The 20,976-nt window shown below is 36.0% G+C and overlaps 3 protein-coding genes across 3 annotated transcripts; 1 reads left to right on the top strand and 2 right to left on the bottom strand.

The window, feature by feature from the left end:
* Positions 1-171: 171 nt before the first annotated feature.
* Positions 172-2,620, bottom strand: LOC120279667 (quinone oxidoreductase). The gene is made up of 5 exons (XM_039286591.1): positions 2,415-2,620; positions 2,171-2,309; positions 1,508-1,734; positions 1,037-1,294; positions 172-684 (listed from the first exon to the last, which is right to left on the bottom strand). The coding sequence occupies exons 1-5, from the start codon at positions 2,610-2,612 to the stop codon at positions 373-375; spliced, it is 1,134 nt and encodes a 377-aa protein (XP_039142525.1). The 5' UTR covers positions 2,613-2,620; the 3' UTR covers positions 172-372.
* Positions 2,621-3,300: 680 nt separating this feature from the next.
* LOC120279022 (8-amino-7-oxononanoate synthase) lies at positions 3,301-7,615 on the bottom strand. The gene is given in 12 exon segments (XM_039285855.1): positions 3,301-3,597; positions 3,677-3,745; positions 3,835-3,985; positions 4,528-4,616; positions 5,530-5,663; positions 5,746-5,833; positions 5,992-6,033; positions 6,125-6,363; positions 6,990-7,097; positions 7,210-7,322; positions 7,409-7,579; positions 7,582-7,615. Coding segments are annotated over 12 exon segments (1,362 nt in total). The 3' UTR covers positions 3,301-3,473.
* Positions 7,616-9,952: 2,337 nt separating this feature from the next.
* Positions 9,953-15,584, top strand: LOC120279023 (chaperone protein dnaJ A6-like). The gene is made up of 8 exons (XM_039285856.1): positions 9,953-10,056; positions 10,331-10,503; positions 10,992-11,160; positions 11,237-11,375; positions 13,939-14,072; positions 14,147-14,289; positions 14,533-14,731; positions 14,813-15,584. The coding sequence occupies exons 2-8, from the start codon at positions 10,354-10,356 to the stop codon at positions 15,136-15,138; spliced, it is 1,260 nt and encodes a 419-aa protein (XP_039141790.1). The 5' UTR covers positions 9,953-10,056; positions 10,331-10,353; the 3' UTR covers positions 15,139-15,584.
* The last annotated feature ends 5,392 nt before the right edge of the window (positions 15,585-20,976 follow it).

Below are 20,976 nucleotides of genomic sequence, written 5' to 3'. Positions count from 1 at the left end.
AAACAAGATATATATATATATTATATTTATTTATATTTACAACTTTTCATTAAGTGCTTACATGCTGGATCTGATCACAACCAAACCATATGCAAGAGCATTCAAATACCATTACATTTGATATGTCCATTTCCTGAAAAAGACACTCAAACAAACCATGGCAATTTTGAGTCAGGAACAAGATGAAATGATGCTTTTATTATAACATCCAAACATACAGTGATTTATTACCGGGCACAGCGACAGTAATATTATCTGTAAATGGAACAACGTCATTGGAAGAGCTCTTACCAATACCAAAACGAAACACATACCTTACAATTTACAAGGCGAAAGGAACACAATGTCATTGTCCCAATTTATAAACATGAACTAGTTATCTGGTATCAAGACTATGGAACCGGATGTTTTCCTCGCTTCCAAATCAGCATGTGCACGAGCCGCCTCAGACAAGGGGTATGTGTGGTTGACCCGAACCCGAAGCACACCAGATTCAAGGTTTGCGAAGACATCCTCTGCAGCTGCCAGCAGCTCGTCCTGAGTAGCAGTGTAATGCATAAGACTAGGCCGTGTCAGGAAAAGAGCCTTGGAAGCAAGGTCCGATATTGGGAAGGGATCCGGAGCGCCTGAAGACTGTCCAAAGCTGACCAAGTATCCCCTTGATGCCAAGCATTGCAAGGATCCCTGCAGAAAAATCACACATAATGATATCCTAGAAATGAATTTACCATCCATTTTAACGTCATCATTTCTCCTCATAAGCACGAAATATAATCAATTGAAATTTATATTAAAGCAGACTGTGATAAGAAGTGACAAACCATGTAACCATGTCAGAAGAATAGGTTGTAATAATTTTTCATTCAAGACATAATAGGAAAAAGAATTTCTAAAAAACTTTGTATCAAAAAAATTTTCAAATTTCATAAGAACACAAGAAATCTCTTACTGCTGGAGATCAACATGTGAATGATAACAAAAAATGGGCTGCTGATATATATAGATAAACTTCAAGAGCCGCGGTCGCATAATTTACCTTAAATGTATCTTTACCAACAGAATCATAGACAACATTGACACCTTTGCCTGAAGTTATCTCATTGACCCTTTCGACAAAATCTTCCTTGGTATATATAATGGGATGGTGGCATCCATCTTCAGAAGCTTGAGCTGCTTTCTCTTCGCTAGAAACAGTTCCAATCACAGTGGCCCCAAGAGCATTTGCCCACTGGCAAAGAAGTGAACCAACTCCACCAGCCGCAGCATGAACAAGAATTGTATGTCCTTGTTCAACCTGCATCCCAGATAAAGCTACTTATATCTATGTTCACCATGACCAAGTAACTGTAGATTGGTATGAGCCCATTCTCACTCTCTACATGATATCAGTGCAAGCAGATTTTTCAAATAAAATTTCACTCCTAAAACATCAGTAGAATTACATTCTTTATAGTAATGACATTGAGCTATACAGAAATTCAACATGAGAAATATCAGTAAAGCCGACCTTGAAGCAACGTCGAAGTAGAACATGCACTGTCATGCCTTTCAGCATAACTGATGCCACTACTTTATGATCAATTGAAGGTGGAACAGGCACAACAACTTTGTCAGGAAGAATTTGTTCTTCAGTATAGGAACCCATAGGATCACCAGCATAAGCAACAACATCCCCAACTTTCCTTCCAGTCACACCCGGGCCAACAGCCGACACCACTCCAACAGCCTCTCTTCCTGAATATCAACCCATTGAAATCATTTGAGCAAGAAATTTGGGCTTACCTTGCAATATTGCAAAGGGAAACAATCTAAAAAATGATCGCCAGGAGAAGATCATATATCTAAAGATTACCATACTAATCTGAATAATCTCCTTGAAAATTGTGCACACGGTAACATATACACAAAATCTATTGAAAGCCTACTTCGATTGCTTGAATAAGTGTTTATTTAAGCAATCCAGAAGTGCTAAATAACATCCAAATCACCCAAGAAATGTTCTTTTTTACAGAATTAGTAGTAGTAGAACACTTCCAAGCTATTCCAAGATTCTTTTGGGAAAGAAAGAAAATTTTCAAGCGACCACAGAAAAAGCAACATGGATGTTAGTACTACCAAAGATTGCAACTTTAGTTTACAAAATAACACAATAATATCAGGAGAGCAATACCCAGAACAAAAGGCAATGGAAATTTGTACCCTCCCTTGCGAAAATACACATCAATGAAATTCACACCAATCGCAGTGTTCTTAACTCGAATTTCTCCTTCCTTTGGTTCTTTCAACTCCACATCCTCCCACTTCATCACCTATTGTTCAAAAGAGAATTAAAAAGAGAAGAAAAACCATGAAAAACTAAGAATCAACAAGAAAAAGAACAAATTGGCTTCAAATAAAGGATCAAAGGGTTTAACCTCAGGGCCTCCGATCTCGCGAACTACGATCGCCTTCACCATCTCCGATGAAGAGGATTTCGAATAAGAACTAGAAGGGTTCTTGAGGGCAGCGACGATTTGGGTGAATTTGGCTCTCGATTTCAAGGATGAGATCAGTATAAATGGAAATTGGTGACGGTTTAGTGGAATTAGGGTTTGAGTGAAAGCGAACGTCATATTTTGAATTTTGACTTTTGACATTTGAAACCCTAGAAACATTATTTTTATCAATTAAATCCCTTTTTTTCATTTGGAAATTTTTTTGTCCTTTTCCTTTACATTTACACCCCTTATTATACTCTAAATGTGGTGTAACTCCCTCAGTTTTCAAGAACAACCCGGAAGAAGCTCATAATTGCATACATGTAATTGTGTTCGGTTATTATTATAAATATTAATAATTCAACCATATATAACACAAACTAAGGGATTTGTGGATTTTTTTATGTTTTTATTGTATTTTTGGGGGGAAAAAATAGAGTGATCACTGATCAATCTTGATGTATCTCTCAAAAATATCAAACGAAATTATTTTTAAAATTTTCATTTTTACATTACAAAATATATATCTATAAAGATGATTTTTTTTTAATTGGTGCATAAACATTTTTATAGGGATGTAGAAGCAAATTTTTGCAAATAAATGTGCCATATAATAATATACAAAATTTAGGAGGGTACAGACGCCAAAATAACATAGATTGGTCATGATCAAAATAAATGTTAGATTAACACTCAAAAAATTAAAAATAAAATAAAATAAATACTATGATTGAAAAAAAAACAAGGGAATTACTGATGCTGTCATAGTATATATGTAATTCTCAAGCACATGAAAATGTGTATTCAAATCTCACTTAAATAATAATCATCACAAACAAAATAAGTTATCTCTAGCACAAAAGAATAAAAAAAAAATACAAGATGAATAGCAGATGCTGAACGTAATGAATACAATGTATTCTTGTCTAAAATTGTTGAAAATTTACTTTATTGCTACTTCTGGTAAGGAGTTCAGACTCCAATAATATCCTCTATTTAAAGCTTTGAAGCCATGAGACCGTTGTTTTCGAAAACTGGTAGCTTGAAGCATCGAGACAATGCGGTTACAAGCTTTCTTACATCGCCGGTTGTGTGCGCGGCACTTAAAGTTATTCGCAATCTGTGAGCCACAACAAACATCATTTATTATCAAAACTACACTTCAATCGTATCGGCCGGCAAACAAATCTTTAGTTTACCTGCAAGAATCAGGAGGGACGGTAGGAGGCCGGATTGCAGTCACGTGGAAACCGGACTTCAACATATGCCTAGAAGACAGTTTGGTTTCGTGATTAATCGATCAAATGAGATGATAATGGGGTTTTTTTAAAGAAATAAGGATTAAGATTAAGAAAACCTGCTTGCAAGAAGTGCTGCTGCTTCATTTCCGACGATCAAAGATATTATAGGACTGGTAATTGGAAGTAGAGTTAGAGAACGGAAGTCATGTACCCGACTCCATACTTCTCTTCTTCGCCATTTTTCTTGTCTGGCCACGGTTAGAGAGGCTGCATGGCAAACAACATATCATTTATAAACCAAATTTCAATTTGAATTTCTCAGGTTGCAGCTTCAGTTCATCCTAATGCACAAGCAACATATTTACAGATTTCTCTTCAAGTGATCTATGGTGATGAACCTTCTTAAAAGTTGTCCACAAAATGAGCTAATAAAAGGTTCAGTTTTGGTCCTTATTTAAAAATCAATCCTCGAATCAAAACAAAAGTTATTCTTGCTTTTATTAACCAAAATGAATTTTTGGGTAAAGTTCAAGGACCAAAATCGCAGTTATAGAGATTTGGCAGAGTGCCTCATCAATCATAATATTCGCAATCGTATTATCATTTCCCTGCTAATGTTGTTGTTTTGCAAAGTGCACACATTGAAGTGCTTGACTCAGTCTGGGTTTTGGTTTAGCAGTCTTTTTCCACAGCACATTACATATCATGCTGTAGTGTGTGGATTTTGTTGCATCAAAACAACACGGTGCATAAATAGATAATCTAATATGTGCAGATGAAGATAAACTATCATGTCAGTAAAATATTACCAAGAGAAGCAGCAACAATTGGCACCGGAAGAGCTGTTGAAAAAATGAAAGAGCGGCCTCTAGATTGAATGAGTTGTTTCCATTTATGGCTGTTCAATAGGCAGTAGAAGTTATATGGAGCATGTCCTGTAATTAAGTAATCTGCTTATCAATCATTTCTTATCAAAGCAAATTCTAGACAGTAGAAAATATTGCACTAAACAAGGCCATTTAATATGAATAGTGAACGCATCACTAGCAGACATTTAAGAGTCTATAAAACAAAGTTCTCCATTTCTAGGGCATTCAAAAAATTAATTAAATAGCCAAAATTTATTCTAAAGTTTTTAAAAATATGTGCATATAGAAGTAGACCAGATACATAAAGACTAATTCATCATTAAAAAAACATCACATATAATAGGCCAACAGGGCAATAAAATTCTAAGGTCAGCTACATTTGTGTTTAGAAACTTCACAAAGAGATTCTGTCAAACCTACCGCATTGCACTAAATATTCTTGAGTTTATTTCATGGAAACAATGACACAGATATTTGATCAAACCATTTTGACAGATATAATCCATGACAACCTATCCTTTGTTAGGATTATTCACAGAGAAAATTCACCATAAATTACTTGGAGGTTCTTGTTTGCAGTTTTGCTACAATAAAAAACAAGTTGATGTTTGATATGCACTTAAAAATAAAAATTAATTAATTAATTAATTAATTACAAAAAAATGGCCAAATCTTATCACTATCATTGAATATTGCTTCTAGATGGGAGAAAATCATCAGCATCAAAGCATGCGTAATGCTTGAAAACTTGTTCATGGGGAAGTGACAATGAAGAAATTGTGGCATTGTCTATACTAATACAAGTATGTGAATTTGTGCATGTGTTAAAATGTATGCATTTGTAAGTACACATACACACTCTAGTCTAAAACAATGATAATCTGCAAGTAATCTATTTTTCTGTAAGTTAAAGTTTGGTAAAAAGAAATAAATACACATTACCTACAAGCAATGAAACCACCCTGGCAGCCTGCTGCCTTACTCAATGTGCCAATACATATATCAACATCATTTTCACACTCATATGCTTCAGGCACCCCACCACCATTTCTGCCACAAACAAGTGTTGCATGAGCCTGAAACAACTTCCGCTTGAATCAGGATCAATTACATATAAAGAAACCAGGGAAATTTAGAAGGTCTAAACATGAGACTTACGTCATCAATTACCAACAAAAAGTGGTGCTTATTTCGAAGCTTGGCAAGGTCAGACATTAGAGCAAAATCCCCATCCATACTAAACAGGCTGCATGAAAAGAATGCAAGAAATATTCAGAGAGTGAATTTTGAGATAGAAATTCTATGGAGGGAAACGATTCATTTTTCAGTAAAACATGAGATGCTATCATAATGTAGTGCACAATGAATAAATAATATCCTGATGTACATCTGAGATAAAGTTACCTATCAGTCACGACAACTTTCTTTTTCAGTGGACAAGATGATCTGTCCAACAAAGATTTCTTATCATTGCCATGGGATGTCGAGGAATTGGTAGCAAAGTACTAAGTTTAAACAAATAGTAAAGAGAACATACAGCAGAGAACTGAGATGGTCCATGTCACTATGTCTATAGACATATACTTCAGCTTCTCGTTGTTTCTCAGCAAGACGGATTCCATCAATGATTGATGCATGGTTCAAAGCATCAGAAAATATGGCAATCCTCTCATCTTTGGATGGCTTTCCATTAACAGCTAGAAGAGAACTGATACTTCCCAGAGCGGTCATGAAAGCCATATTGGCAGAAAATCCAGTAGGGCAAAGGAGGCAGTCCTGAGAAATATTTAAGATGCAATTATTTCTATAACATCACAAAATACTTGAAAGCAATGTACAAAGCGCCAAAAATTAAAAAAGCCTCCAGAGTATGGTGATCTGTATCCAAACTTTGGGAATCTATAAATCTATAAATGCATAATAGGCTATCAGTTAGTCGAGCAAACGATGAGGTGTTGAACACTTTCCACTACTTCAGTCAAAAGTTCAGCTATGAGCCCAACAAATACCAGTAAGCTATCTTTATCAGTACCTGCCCAGAGAAGCAATCTAGTGCCACATTTCCAATTACAGAGAGCTTCTTCTATTCCCACTCGATCATAGAACTATCCATCCTTATAAACAGTTATGTAACACTGCTGCATTACTCATTGGATAATCATTTATTCTACCTTACATCTAACTCATTATATTATATGTGACAGGGGTGAGCTTCCAGATATATATATATATATATATCAACAAAATCAGATTTTTTTATATAAGAGGAACCCAACAAAAATATTTTTATCAGCATGCTTTGATCAAATGAGCAAAACCTGACAGAAATTATAGCATCATCATAAGAACCACAAGAAAGTATCATCAATTATAAGAACAACCAGCCTCGTTCAACCAATTACCTCTTTGTTCTTCAGCTCTGCCAGTGAAGCTTCAACCTGCATGTGATAATTCGTATAGCCACAGATCAATGCAGACCCTCTAGGACCCATACCATGCATTCGAGCAGCCTACACATAAGCAAATTCATCAATAACACAAAGAAGAACAAAAATCAAAAGCTAAACAATATGTCTATATACACACACACACACACTGAAATTTGATCCAAATTTCACTCACCTCCGATGCAGCAATGCGGAGAGCAGGGTGAGCACTCAAGCCCAAGTAGTCATTCCCAGAGAAAAGAATCATCTTTTTCCTCCCCTTCTCATTCTCACACAACAATTCACCATCTAACTCAAAATCCAAACCAAAAAAAAAAAAAACCAAAATTTAAGTACTGAACGAAAGTTAAACAAAGATAATTCTAGGGTTTTACCAGGATTCGGCAACTCCTGGAGCCATTCCTGGAAAGTTTGTTCATCGAGCTCAACTTCCACAGATGAGCGGTCCCAGGGCCGAGGGCCATCGAAGGCCTCGACCTTGGGATCGGAAGAGGGAAGGGAAATGGGCCGGACGGAGCGAAGGAGCCTCTTGCCGGAGAGCTTGAGAGGGCGGCGGCAACCCAGCTGTCCCAGGACTCCATGGCTGCGGGAAGGTGGAGAGCAGTCGGAGGAGACGTTTAGCTCTCGCCAACGAGAAGAAGTTTGTTACCATAAAAGGACTGATCTTTTGGGGTCCACCGCAGGCTTTCGAGATTCGTGCTGTTGACCTTGATGATAAAATTTATAAATTCATGATATGATAGATGATTTTTTTAAAAAAATATTTTTTTACTTTATTAGTCTTTAGAACTTTTTGTTTATTTTAATAAGTTTTTTTTTTGACAAAAAATTATCCTTCACGGCATTTTTTACAACCAGTTTCATTTCATCCCTTCTGTCATCTTTAGAAGTTCGAATTCTGATCGACAACACATAAAATTTAAATAAATTCAAACTAAGCAAAACTAAAAACTAAAAATGATGTAAAAAAAATAAAACTAAAGTACTAAAACAAAAAAAACAAAACTAAAAATTGAACATGATGCAAGCATAGTATATCCGAAGTTATCTAACCATTAGACTTAAAAGTAATTTTTCGGAAAAAAAAGATGAATTTTAAAAAATCAATAGTTTTTCGGCACAATGATTAAGTTGTCTCTTTTAAGCAATTTCGCCTTTAAAAAAATGATTTTTTTTTTTTGTTTTTTTCTTTTTAAACTTCAAATTTTTTATAAATTTGAAGTTTTTTCTCAATTTTTTGGATTTTTAAATTAATTAAATAAATAGAGAATAAGTATTATCCCAAGGAATCCTCCAACTCCAAACCAATTATTTTTTACAAAATTTAATTAATTCAAAAAATATTTATATTATTAATATTAATTCAAATGAATTTTAGTTGTTTTTTTAATACTCCCTCCATTCTTTTTTACTTGCATGTTTTTGAGCTCTTATTTGTTCTTTTTTACTTGCCATATTAAAAATTGTGTACACTTTTTTTCAAATTTATTCTTTAATTTTAATGTAATTATACAATTTTCAATAAATCACAATCAATTAAACATTAAGGACCCGTTTAGTGGACATGATAAAAGCGACAGGATATGATAGACTATCATATCCTGCTACTATCCTTTATTTGGTGTGCCAATAGGATATGATAGTCTTATGCTAGTGGCCCATTTTATCTTGCCGACCACATGATAATGAATCCTATGAGGGAGTTAGGATAGAAACTGGGAGGATATGATAAAAAATAAATTTACTCTTTTGCCCTATTATTTGGTTACTCTCCCTTAAGTAAGGTTTCATTGTATATCTATTTTTGATCTTTTAAATATGATGCTTGAGACAAAGAAACTTGTCAACAACTAGGATACTAATTTCACTATTTTAAATCACTTTTTTTTAATCATGTCTTATTTTTAGTTTTTCTAGTTCAATGATTTTTTTTTTTTAAATTTATTTTGATGTGATCTATTATTTTCCATTAATAAGTTTGTTACTCTAGCTTTATGCCATATCGATGACTTATGAATGATTTTCTCCAAAGAAATTGGTATGAATTACAATATTTTCAAGTTGGTGATATTGCATTCTATAAATTTGTGGACATTATTTATAGATTATTTATTTTTAAAAAATTTTAAATATACCGATAGATAAATCATTAAAGAAAAAATCCAAAAAAAAAAGTATATTTTAAAAAATGACATATATTGTCTATTTACATATCCTTCAGATCATATTCTATCATTATCCGGTCCACTTCAGATAACAAAATGCTATCTAATGGTTTATCCGGTGTACATCAAATAGAATATAGCTTATTATGCACATATCCTTTCCTACTCCAATCCAGTTCTTATATCATATCCGTCCATATCCTATCTTATTTACCAAACGAGCCCTAAATCATATCAATAAATCACAATCAACTAAACATAAATTATATAATCCATTTAGTGGAATTTTAAATAGGGATAATTTTGAAAAATAATAATTTTTTTATAAAATATAAGTAGTAAATTAAATTTTATTAATTTTTTTAACGAGTATGAATTAGATAAATATGATAAATAAAAAAAACAAATTCAGTATTTTGATACAATTATTAGATTCAATTTTTTTTATTAAATAAATAAATTTATTATTTTATTGTGATTATTTACATAATAAACTTTCCATCTAACCGAGACACCACAATTGACCGAGACGAGTACCGGCCGAACCCGTTTTCCCAACCGGTCAAACCGGTCACATAAGCCGCGCACTCAACGCGACCATCAGCGTTTCGTCTTCGTGACACGTGGGGAAACCGGAAGCATCCTGTAACCATCCTCCACCGTCCGATCTATCAATCTCTTGATTTCCCGAATCTCAAAGAAGGCAAGTATCTCTTGTTATTCTATATATAAACGCAAACGCGGCTCGAGTTTCCCCAAATTCTCAGAAAAAACAAAAGAGAAAAAAAATTTCGGATTAGGGCTTCGATTCTTCTCCCGATTCGAATCGGGAGTTCTCCTCGCGCATACTACGTTTGGTAAACCCTTTGTTTTTGTCTCTGTGATTTAAATTTTGTGTGATTTTTGGTAGATTTTGATGTGAATTCAAGGCGGGAGCACTTTGGTTTCTTTTCAGTTGAATTTTGGTGATTTTTTTTTTTTAATTAATTTGAAGCATGCTGTACTGGATGGGATGTTTGGGTTTGGGTTGTGGTCTTGATTTTGATTTTTTTTTTTCTTCGATCTAGGTTTTGGAAGATTGGTTTTTGATTTGATTTGTTTGTGATTGCTTGTGAATTTGCTTTCGTATAGAGGATTCGTAGAGATCAGAGACAATGTTTGGCCGTTCAGCAAGGAGGAGTAATAATACCAAGTATTATGAGATTCTTGGAGTCCCGCAGAATGCGAGCCAGGATGAGTTGAAAAAAGCTTATAGGAAGGCCGCCATCAAGAATCATCCGGACAAGGGTGGTGACCCAGAGAAGGTGAGCCTGTTTCCTCTCAGTTTCTTAACTCCTGTTTATTCTGGTTCTCATATGTTTGAGAGGGTGAATTTATAGTTCCTTATTTTGTGCATTTTCTTCTGGCATCATTGAATTGGAGTCCATTTTATGATCCTAGTAGTAGCTGTACACCTGAATTTGTGATGGTTCTTGTTGTGGCCCTCAGATCATTGTTTCAATCAACAGATGCTATAATATGTGTAATGCTGGTTGTTCAAAACAAACTTTTTATATTAAATTCCCAAATGATTGAAGCCATTAACTTTTTCTTGAGATCACCAACATCACCATCTCAAGAGTCAATATAATTCAAATGGTTATCATTCACTTGGGAAGTCTTTCCGGTGGTGTGTTCTATACAAATGAGATCAGTCCTATATTTTTAAGTGTTTTATTGTGGTATTGACTTGTAAGATGTTGTGTTCACAGCCAAGTTAATCTTTTCTTATGTGTTATATACCCTGTTTCAGTTTAAGGAGTTGGCTCAAGCTTATGAAGTTCTGAGTGACACCGAAAAGAGAGATCTCTATGACCAATATGGAGAAGATGCACTTAAGGAGGGAATGGGAGGGGGTGGTTCTTCTCACAGTCCTTTTGATATCTTTGAACAATTTTTTGGGGGTGGTGGTGCTTTTGGTGGTGAGATTAAATGAATATGAGCTTTAGGCAAGCTATTCTTTTTCTTCAATGTTCATTTTTTAAATTATTTTTGAAGGTGGGAGCTCAAGAGCTCGTAGGCAGAGGAGAGGTGATGATGTAGTACATACTCTGAAAGTAACTCTGGATGACCTTTACAATGGTACATCAAAAAGGCTGTCATTATCAAGAAATGTGCTTTGTCCAAAATGCAGAGGGTATGTCTCATATTTAGTCCTTTTCACTTTTCAGTAAAATTGTGTCCCTTTCCTTGGGCTGTTGACATTTCTAAACTGGTTATTATTTCTTATTTTTTTGTCTGACAGCTGTCATTCTTTCACATTAATTTTCATTCATCTGTATTTTAAAAAAAAAAAGGAAAAAAAACAAAAAGAGCAGCTTATCAAATCCCTTTTGATCATTGTTCAAACATACTGCAACAGTAATTAAGAAACATTTAGTGACATTTGTTATTTATCATGGACAATTCATGTTCACATGTATGTCTTCTCAACATTTACAACCTAAAGAGCTTAAGAATTTGAAGCTGACTCCTACTATATTGGCAATTGACGTCTTGTCACTTTCATGATCTTTGTTCTTTGCTTTTGTCATGAGTTATTGAAAGTCATTTTATATTAATGGATTTCATACTGTATGTAAACATAATTTTAGTTTAATGGTGAATGGCCAATAAGCTCGTATATTTTGGTTGGAAAATGCTAATGCTTGAAATTTTGTCAAATTATTATGTCATTTTATCAATCTTGTTGTTTGCTGCAGCCAAGAATGATGGTTGTAGTATAATAGATGAGCTTAAGGTTTGCAACCAATGTTAGCTTGTGTTCACAGTAGTTTTAGAATGAGTGGCCTCTTGATACAAAGCTGATCTATCTTAAAACTTCTGCAATTCATAGGTTTGTATTTTGATCATTATAAGTGTCAGTACTAGATATGAAAGATTCATCCTAGACATGCACGGCAAACACCATGCCGTTAAAAATCAATATGTATATTGATTCGTATTACTTAGGTATAATGTTTGCATAACTAGTCATGGTGGTTACATGTTTTATTTGCGGGTGATGTAGACAAGTATAATTGATCGGTGTTGGAGATGTTAGCTACAAATAATTGACAGGTCATTTTCACTCCAAAAGGGATGGTAGTTTGTCGTTTTGGTGTTGTAGATCAGATTTATGGACAGGCTTGGATAGGATGATGCATGCAATACAGCATATAAAATTTTAATCAGCTGTGTTTGTGCTCAAGATGAAGTCTATCTCCTTTTTTTCATATGATGATCTGCTCATGTTGAGGTTCTGCATTGTCAGCATATGGTTTTCTTTAAGCTAATTTATGTTTTGCAACTTGCCATAGTATAGGAGGAAATGGTTTATGCACTTTATATATTTTATGAACTTATGAACTGGTCTTTTTTTTTTTTTTTCGATATAGCTTTTGTTGGTGCATATTAAAAGTAGGGCGCCTTCTTGTGGATCCTTATCTATGAGTTTAGTAAAAACTGAATTTGGATAAAATGGTAATTTATTTTTACAGAAATGTAACTGTGTGTGTTTTGGGGGGTTTTCTAAACTAAACTGGACAGTAAAAACTACCCAGACTGGCAAGAGATTAGCAGAAATTTAAATTAAAACAAGATAAATTTTATAAAGTGGCATGAGGATTCAAAAACCACTACTGATAGAAAAATATTTATGAAGATTTAGATAGATTTAAATAGGTAAAGAACAATTAAAAAATATTTAAATGAGTGGATTCCTAAAACTAGGGGGGGAGGGGGTTCTAAACTAAACTGGAGAAAGAAAATTTAAAATAGTAAAACTACCCAGACTGGCAAGAGATTAGCAGAAATTTAAATTAAAACAAGATAAATTTTATTAAATTTTATAAAGTGGCATGAGGATTCAAAAACCACTACTGATAGAAAAATATTTATGAAGATTTAGATAGATTTAAATAGGTAAAGAACAATTAAAAAATATTTAAATGAGTGGATTCCTAAAACTAGACTGAAAACTAAGGAGCATAATTCAGATTGCAAATGTAAGCCCAAAGTATTTGAGGTTGGCAGATATTGTTATAAAAACAAAATCAAAACAGCCTGGTGTTGGTACCCAGGAGACAACACCCAGGAGAATGTGTCCGGTGTCTGTACCTAGTGGATACGGGTCCCATTATTATGTGGCATGTAGGAGAATTGTGTCCATAATTGATACTTACCCCATTATATGGCACTGTAGATTTAAAGTTCCAACTTCTAAGTTGTTTTTTTTTTTAGGAAACTTGATATTTGTGAAATATTGCTGCTATGGGCAATACAGTTGTGATTGGAACAACCAACGTTAGATGATCCATATTGGCTGACTATAAAGCAGTGATTGGAATAACCAGCTGTCAATGGCCTTAATAATTGGAGGATTTCGTTGCCTATCATCATAGATGATTGCCTGTGCTTGATTTGAATGCTTAAGTTAAGGTAGAAACCTGAATGTTGCTCAATTTCTTGTGTTTTGGCATTGATATTAGGAACCCGGTTTGGATTCTTCCATCGATTTTAGCAGTGAGATAAATCATAATAACTACTACGTGAGCAATTTTCTGCTCTTCTTGCCATTCTGTTTGATCTTTTTATGAATGTTAGCAACTGATGGTAGTGCTTTGGTTAAGACTTATAATGCTTGGCAGTTACATGCTCAGTTCCTAGAATATCTTAATCATCTTCTGATGTGGTCTTTTTTGTGTTTGTGTGCATTACAGGACAGGCTCAAAGAGTGGGATATCAACTAAGTGTCATGGATGTCACGGTTCTGGGGCAAAGATAATGACCAGGCAAATTGGCCTTGGCATGATCCAACAGATGCAAATTGCTTGCCCAGATTGCAGAGGCTCTGGTATGATGATGGTTCTTGTGTTTGTCGTTGTATTACTGTTGGTTTGGCTGCATTCTAAAAATAATATCTTGCAGGCGAGGTGATCAGTAACAAGGATAAGTGCCCACAGTGTAAAGCCAGCAAAATTACTCAGGAGAAGAAAGTATTAGAGGTTCATGTTGAGAAAGGCATGCAACATGGGCAGAAAATTGTATTCCAGGGACAGGCTGATGAAGCTGTAAGTGTTCTTACTTGGCTCACCTCATTCTCAAACTATGCAATCTATGTAGGTTGTTTAAACAGCAATGCCTAGGGCTGTCAGTTCTGTGTTCTTCATTTATGTGCACATGAGATTTACCCCCTTGAAACAGTAAAACATAGATATTTCAGATCTTTGTTCTTCATTTATATTTTTAATTGATATTGAGGACTTAATTTGGGAATGAACATGTGACATTGCTCAATAAATGTACATCTGCAGCCAGATACTGTAACTGGAGACATTGTATTTGTGCTGCAACTGAAGGAGCACCCCAAGTTCAAGCGCAAGTTCGATGATCTCTATGTTGAACATACCCTTAGTCTGACTGAGGCACTTTGCGGCTTCCAGTTTGCTCTTACCCACCTTGATGGTCGGCAGTTGCTTATCAAGTCAAATCCTGGCGAAGTTGTGAAACCTGGTATGGTGCCACACAATAATCTAATCTCTCAACTGTCTATTTCTTCAGCCTCTAATTTCTTATGATTTGCAACTGAACCAGATCAATACAAAGCCATTAACGATGAAGGAATGCCGCATTACCAAAGGCCCTTCATGAAAGGTCGCCTATTCATTCACTTCAACGTCGAGTTCCCTGATTCCGGCTTCCTCTCTCCTGATCAATGCCATGTTCTGGAGGCAACACTGGCACCAAGAACTGGTAGCCCTTTGACTGCAATGGAATTAGATGAATGCGAGGAGACCACTCTATACGACGTCAGTATAGAGGAGGAGATGAGGCGCAAACACCAGCAACATCAGAATGAAGCCTACGACGAAGATGATGATGACGATTCAGGCCCTAGGGTACAGTGTGCCCAGCAGTAAGTTCGAGCAATTATATATATATATTATATTCATATGATAGAAAGCCATACCTGGTAAACTCCATTGTTATAGTTGGCTATTCAATTTTAGTCTTATTTTCCTATAATGCATTTGAACCAGTAGATAGATATATTTTTAATTGTTACCTTCATAATAATTCACATTGCTTTTTGAGTGAAGTCTTGGTGCAAAATTGATTGAAAGGGTGGTTGTTAAAACAAACAAAAGGTCACATTGATGAGCTTATGAAATTTGTTGGGATTAATTGATAGGACTGATGTTGGTCAGGACAAAGGTCATGGTGATCTCCGTGGACCTTACAGTACCCTTTCATTGTTGTCTCTATTATATGTGTGGCCCCAAACAGTGATAATGTCCATGATTAAATCTATGGTCCCCATGAATCTTCAGCCTTGAGCAAATCTCATGTTCATAGGAATTGACTTATTTTTATTTCTCTTTGTTGGCATGGCAGCTATGTCTCTGTTTGATTATAGTGAAGTTATAGGTGAGAGAAGTGATTTTATATATATACATATATATTATAAATATAAATTGCATGCCCTCTTGTGATGTCTTTGGAATATCAAATTTAGAAAATTCTATGTTTACATATTCGCTAATATATAATATAATTATGTATATATTATAATATTAATTTTTTCTTATGTAGACATTAATAGAACTAAATTTTTAAGTAGAATGGAAAGTTAAGGAAGAGAAAAGAAATGAAGGGTTGAATCCTATTTGGATAGTTAAATTTTATGGAGTGAAGGGAAATGAGGATTTTCTAATAAATTTTGTTTGCCTAAGGAAGGGAAGAGAAAAAATAAAGATATATAAATAAAAAATTACTTATTTTTATTTAAATACATAATAAAAATTCAAGATTTAATTGATGCAAGATATTTGGAACTACCAATAAGGATCGAAGTAAAAGTACAAAAAAGTGATCGTTGGATCAAACTTATGAATTATGTAATTAATTAAAAAATTAAGGGTATTAAACTTTTTTTTTAATTATAAAGTTTTTGAGAGGTTTTTCACCCGTTACTTCAAATCGGGGGTCATAAAACGTGAGGTTTTGGAGGAGGGTTAGAGTTATTTTTTTTTTTCTCCTCTTGGTTAATTAAAAAAATCTATCCAAACGAGAGAATGGCTCACTATGATGATTCAAAACCCTCTTTTGCTTTTACTTTTCCTCATCGAGCCTCAATCTTAACATAACATTTATCTATGTTTTATCAATTTTACCATTGTTTCACTTTTATTAAATTTCATGTTTTCCATTGAGATTTATCGGGCTGAAGGGTTATAAGGGACCATATATTTAATCATGGACATTCACTCGTTGCACACATATAATAGAGACAACAATAAAGAGTTCGTAAAGTCCACGAGAGATCACCATGACCTCGTCTGACCAAATCATTATCAAATTAATCCCACAAATTTCATAAGCTCATCAACGTGACCTTTTGTTTGTTTTAACAACCACCTTTCATCAATTTTTGCACCAAGACTTCACTCAAAAAAGCAATAGCGATTATTATGAAGGTAACAAAATATATCTCTCTGGTTCAAATATTACAGGAAACAAGACTAAAATTAATAGCAACCATAACAAAAGGTTTAATAGTATGCTTTTCTATCATATGAATATAATATATATATAATTATGAACACTGCTATGGCTGCACTTGCACCTAAGAACTGATCGTCATCCTCATCTTTAAATCATGAAACTCGATCAGTGCTGGTATTTTGCACGGCGTGCGTGAGTGTCTCCTCGCATTCATCTAATTCCATTGCAGTCAAAGGAATTTTGATTTCTTGGTATAGTGGTGCCTCCAGAACTTGTGGCATTGATCAGGAGAGAGGCGGAATGGGGGAACTCGACGCGTTGAGTGGTGAATCGACGACCTTTTCGCCGAAGACTTTTGAGACATAACCGGCATTCAACCTTTAATACGTTATTGGCTTTTATATTAGATCTGGTTCAGTTACCAAATCACCCAAGAAATTAGAACGAAGAAATGAACGGTTGATTTAATTGTTTGGCACCGCTGGGTTTCGCTTACGTGGGATTTGACTTGATGGCTTAGCTTGCGACCATCAAGGTGGTGAAACAAACTGGAAGCCGCAGGGTACTCCAGTGGGGCTAAGGGTATGTTCAACATAGAGATCATCGAACTTAACGAACGAGATTATCCTTCAGTTGCAACACAAATACAATGTCTCAAATTTTGTTATCTGGCTGGATGTGGCATTTATTGACAGTATCATTTAATTTGATGTAAGTCCCCATATCAATTAAAAACATAAATGAAGAACAAAAGATCTGAAATATCCTATGTTTTACTGTTTTCGGGGATAATCTCATGTGCACCAAGCCGAAACACAGAACTGGCAGCCCTGAGCTTTTACTGTTTTTAAACAACTACATAGTTTACATGAGTTTTGAGGTAAGTGAGGCCAATGAAACACAGCTGTGGCCTGTCCCTGGGGCCCCACATTTTCTGCTGCCCATGTTGCACTTTAGCATAAGGCACTATGCTGCTACTCCACGGTGATTTTACTGGCTTACGCAGGCGCCCATCGCGGCCCCTTTGATCACCTGCATGCACCCGGATATTGTTGCGAATACAGCAAACCAACAAGCCCAGCCACAGCGAGCAAACTGGGGTGGCATCATCATGCCAGAGCACTCCACACGTCTGGGCGACAATTTACCATCTGTTGGATCCGCGCAGGCCCGGTACCGTTATATAACTGCCCCCAGAACCGTGACATGTGACATGGTTGTTATCCCACTGCGGTACATGCCGTACACACAAACAAAAGGGCCCATCAGAATTGGTTAAATGACTACGGAACTGGGCTTCTTCTGGCATTCAGGTCTGGCAAAGCACTACCATCAGTTGCTAACATTCGCACAAAGTCAAACAGAATGGCAAGAGCAGAAAATTGCTCATGGTGGTTATGTAGGTTATCTCTGCGTGGTGGAAGAATCAGGCGGGGTTCTAATATCAATGCCGAAACACGAAATTGACAACATTCAGGTTTCTGTAACTTAAGCATTTCAAAATCAAGCACGGAAGCATTCATCCTGATGATAGGCAATCTCAATTATTGAGCCATTGACAGCTGGTTATTCCAATCACTGCTTTATAATTCAGCCAATATGGATCATCTAACGTTGGTTTCCAATCACAACTGTATTGCCCATAGCATAATATTTTACAAATGTCAGTTTCCTAAAAAAAAAAAAAAACTTGAAGTTGGAACTTCAATCTAATTATATATAATAGTATCAATTCCATGGAACACAATTCTCCCTGCATGCCACATAATAATGGGACCAATATCACTGGAGTACGAACACTGAACCTTCTCCCTGGTGTTGTCTCCCACCAATTTTAACACAGGCTGTTTTGATTTTTCATTTTTATAACGTATCACACAACCTCAAATACTTTGGGCTTCATTTGCAATCGTTCTGCTCCTTAGTTTTCAGTCTAGTTTAGGGAATCACTCATTTAGAAATATTTTTAATTGTTCTTTACCTATTTGAAATCTCTAAATCTTCATAAATATTTTTCTATCAGTAATTGGTTTTGAATCCTCATACAAATTATCTTGTTTTAATTTAAATTTTCTTACTTACCAATCTTGCCAAATCTAGAATGATTTCACTATTTAGGCCTCTTTCTCCAGTTTGATTTAGGGCCCCTAATTCCTCCCTCCATTTTAGTATTTTAATTATTCTATTTAAATCTAATCTTCATAAATATTTTTCTATCAGTAGTGGTTTTGTTCCATAAGCACCACTTTGCAAAGTATCTTGTTTAATTTAAAATTCTGCTAATCTCTTGCCAGTCTGGGTAGTTTCCACTGTCCAGTTTAAGTTTAAAACCCCCAAGCCACAGTTTGAACTGTAAAATAATTTACCATTTATCCAAATTGGTTTTCATAAGATCCACACGAAGGCTTTACTTTTGTGCTGCAACGCTACCGCGGTTCTGGCGGTTGCAGGCATGGAATTGAGCAAAGAAATAGCCAATGCTGACCGTGCTGGAACCTCAGCCAGGGCGAGGATCGTGGCATGGAGGGGACAGACTGGTGGCAGACTAGGCAGGGTTTTGCTGTCAGCCTGAGAACAGCTGTGCTACTGGTGAAATGACCTGTCAGTGTTGCCTTCAACATCGCTTTTGATCGGTGCCGCGCATCATCACCCGCAGGCCAAACGCACAACCACCGTGACTGGTGCAGGCATTATACTGGTAATCGAATCAATACATATTGGTTTTTAGCGACGTGTTTGCCGTGCGTGTCTGAATGGAATCTTTTCCTGCTCGTGCCTGACATAATGATCAAAGGCCACAAAACTAGGTAGAGGGTTTTCGAGATAAAGGATCAAACTTTATGTCAGGCTCACTACAAAGACACAGGCAGCTGGCGGTTTGCAGGCCCCAAACAATCTGTTATGCCACAAGCCTGATTCTTGGCTGCAGCAGGCAACAGGATGATAAAATGACATAATGGTTGGGCAAGGTTTGAAGCATTAGCGTTTTCAAAACTATGTCGACCATTTGACGTTTCTGCCCAGGCTAATTCATGTTTGCACTTCGGTATAAGTCACTTCATGCCAAGTGACTGGCTCACTTTGGGCGAAGCAAGGCAAGATCCATGAGAGTGACAAGGCGTAAGTGCCGCAATGCTGGTGGGGTCAGCTTCAGGTTAAGCTCGTTGGTTTGCCGTGTTGAGGAAGACAACAATTTGACTTTATTCACGCCAGCCAAATAACAGTATACTAAATGTTTCTTATTCACTATTATGACCTCTTTGAACAAGCCAAATCAAGGATTTGATAAGCTGCTCTTTTTGTTTTCTTAAATACAATGATATTGGTGTGCTGAGTGACAGCTGTCAGACAAAAAATAAAAGAAATAATATGATTTAAAATATCCAACATGAGAAGGACACAATTTGGTGAAAGGACACTATTACTGAGTTGCCCATTTTGGACCTTTGTTTCTGATAATGGCATGCTGGTGGCAAGGGTCGTCAGGAGTTACTTTCAGGTATGTGCTAATCGTACTCTCCTCATAGGAAACAGGCCCACCTTCAAAATAATTTTAAAGAGTGAACATTGAAGAAAGATAACTTTCAAAGCTCATATTCATTTGCAATCTCACTGCCTGAAACACCACCACCCCCAAAAATTGAACTAAAGATATCAAAGGGACTGAGACACCTCCGTTACTCCTTAAGTTAAATATTTCATATTGGTCCATAGGATCTCTTTGGGGGTTGACTATAAGGAACTTCATGAGGAAAGCAGGCCAATCGCCCAGAGCAAGAACAGGTTGTATACGCACGAGGAAAGATTGGCAGGCAGCTGAGGACACAAAGTCATGCCACACAAGCGCCATCTGGACCGATCATTCTTTCAAGAGCCACCACCAGGCTGCCTCCCAAGTGGTCTCTTCATTGAATATATTGACTGAGGCAGTAGATCCTCAAGGCCAATAACTTCAGCTCATTGAGGGGCTAATCTCAAAGTTGTTTTGGGCTGTTGGCCAGGCCTGGCTGGTGTGGGACAGGCGGTCGAAGGGCCGAGAACCGAAGAATGTTAATCGGTCTCAATCAAACTAATCGGGCTAAGTCTCAGCCTCACTGCTGGTCAGTCTCCTCTGAGGCTCAGCCAGGCTCTGGCTGATCAATCAAAGAACAGGCGTGTGTGTGTGTGTGTGTGTGTGTGTGGCAATACCAGTATTGCAAAACTGAAAAAGCAACTCAAAATATCCATCTGGAACCGTTTCAATTCAAATCAGG

The sequence above is a fragment of the Dioscorea cayenensis genome, chromosome 16 (assembly GCF_009730915.1).
Source record: "Dioscorea cayenensis subsp. rotundata cultivar TDr96_F1 chromosome 16, TDr96_F1_v2_PseudoChromosome.rev07_lg8_w22 25.fasta, whole genome shotgun sequence".
Taxonomy (NCBI): Eukaryota; Viridiplantae; Streptophyta; class Magnoliopsida; order Dioscoreales; family Dioscoreaceae; genus Dioscorea; species Dioscorea cayenensis.
The sequence above is the reverse complement of the archived record's forward strand: the minus strand, read 5'-3'. Positions and strand labels throughout refer to the sequence as shown.

Excerpts from the sequence above, each read along its gene's own strand:
- LOC120279667 (XM_039286591.1), bottom strand. The coding sequence starts at position 2,612 with ATGACGTTCGCTTTCACTCAAACCCTAATTCCACTAAACCGTCACCAA. Across the intron at positions 2,310-2,414 it reads GCGAGATCGGAGGCCCTGAG|GTGATGAAGTGGGAGGATGT; the intron begins GTTAAACCCTTT and ends TTTGAACAATAG. Across the intron at positions 685-1,036 it reads TTGGTAAAGATACATTTAAG|GGATCCTTGCAATGCTTGGC; the intron begins GTAAATTATGCG and ends ATTTTTCTGCAG.
- LOC120279023 (XM_039285856.1), top strand. The coding sequence starts at position 10,354 with ATGTTTGGCCGTTCAGCAAGGAGGAGTAATAATACCAAGTATTATGAG. Across the intron at positions 11,376-13,938 it reads CTTTGTCCAAAATGCAGAGG|GACAGGCTCAAAGAGTGGGA; the intron begins GTATGTCTCATA and ends TGTGCATTACAG. Across the intron at positions 14,732-14,812 it reads TGGCGAAGTTGTGAAACCTG|ATCAATACAAAGCCATTAAC; the intron begins GTATGGTGCCAC and ends CAACTGAACCAG.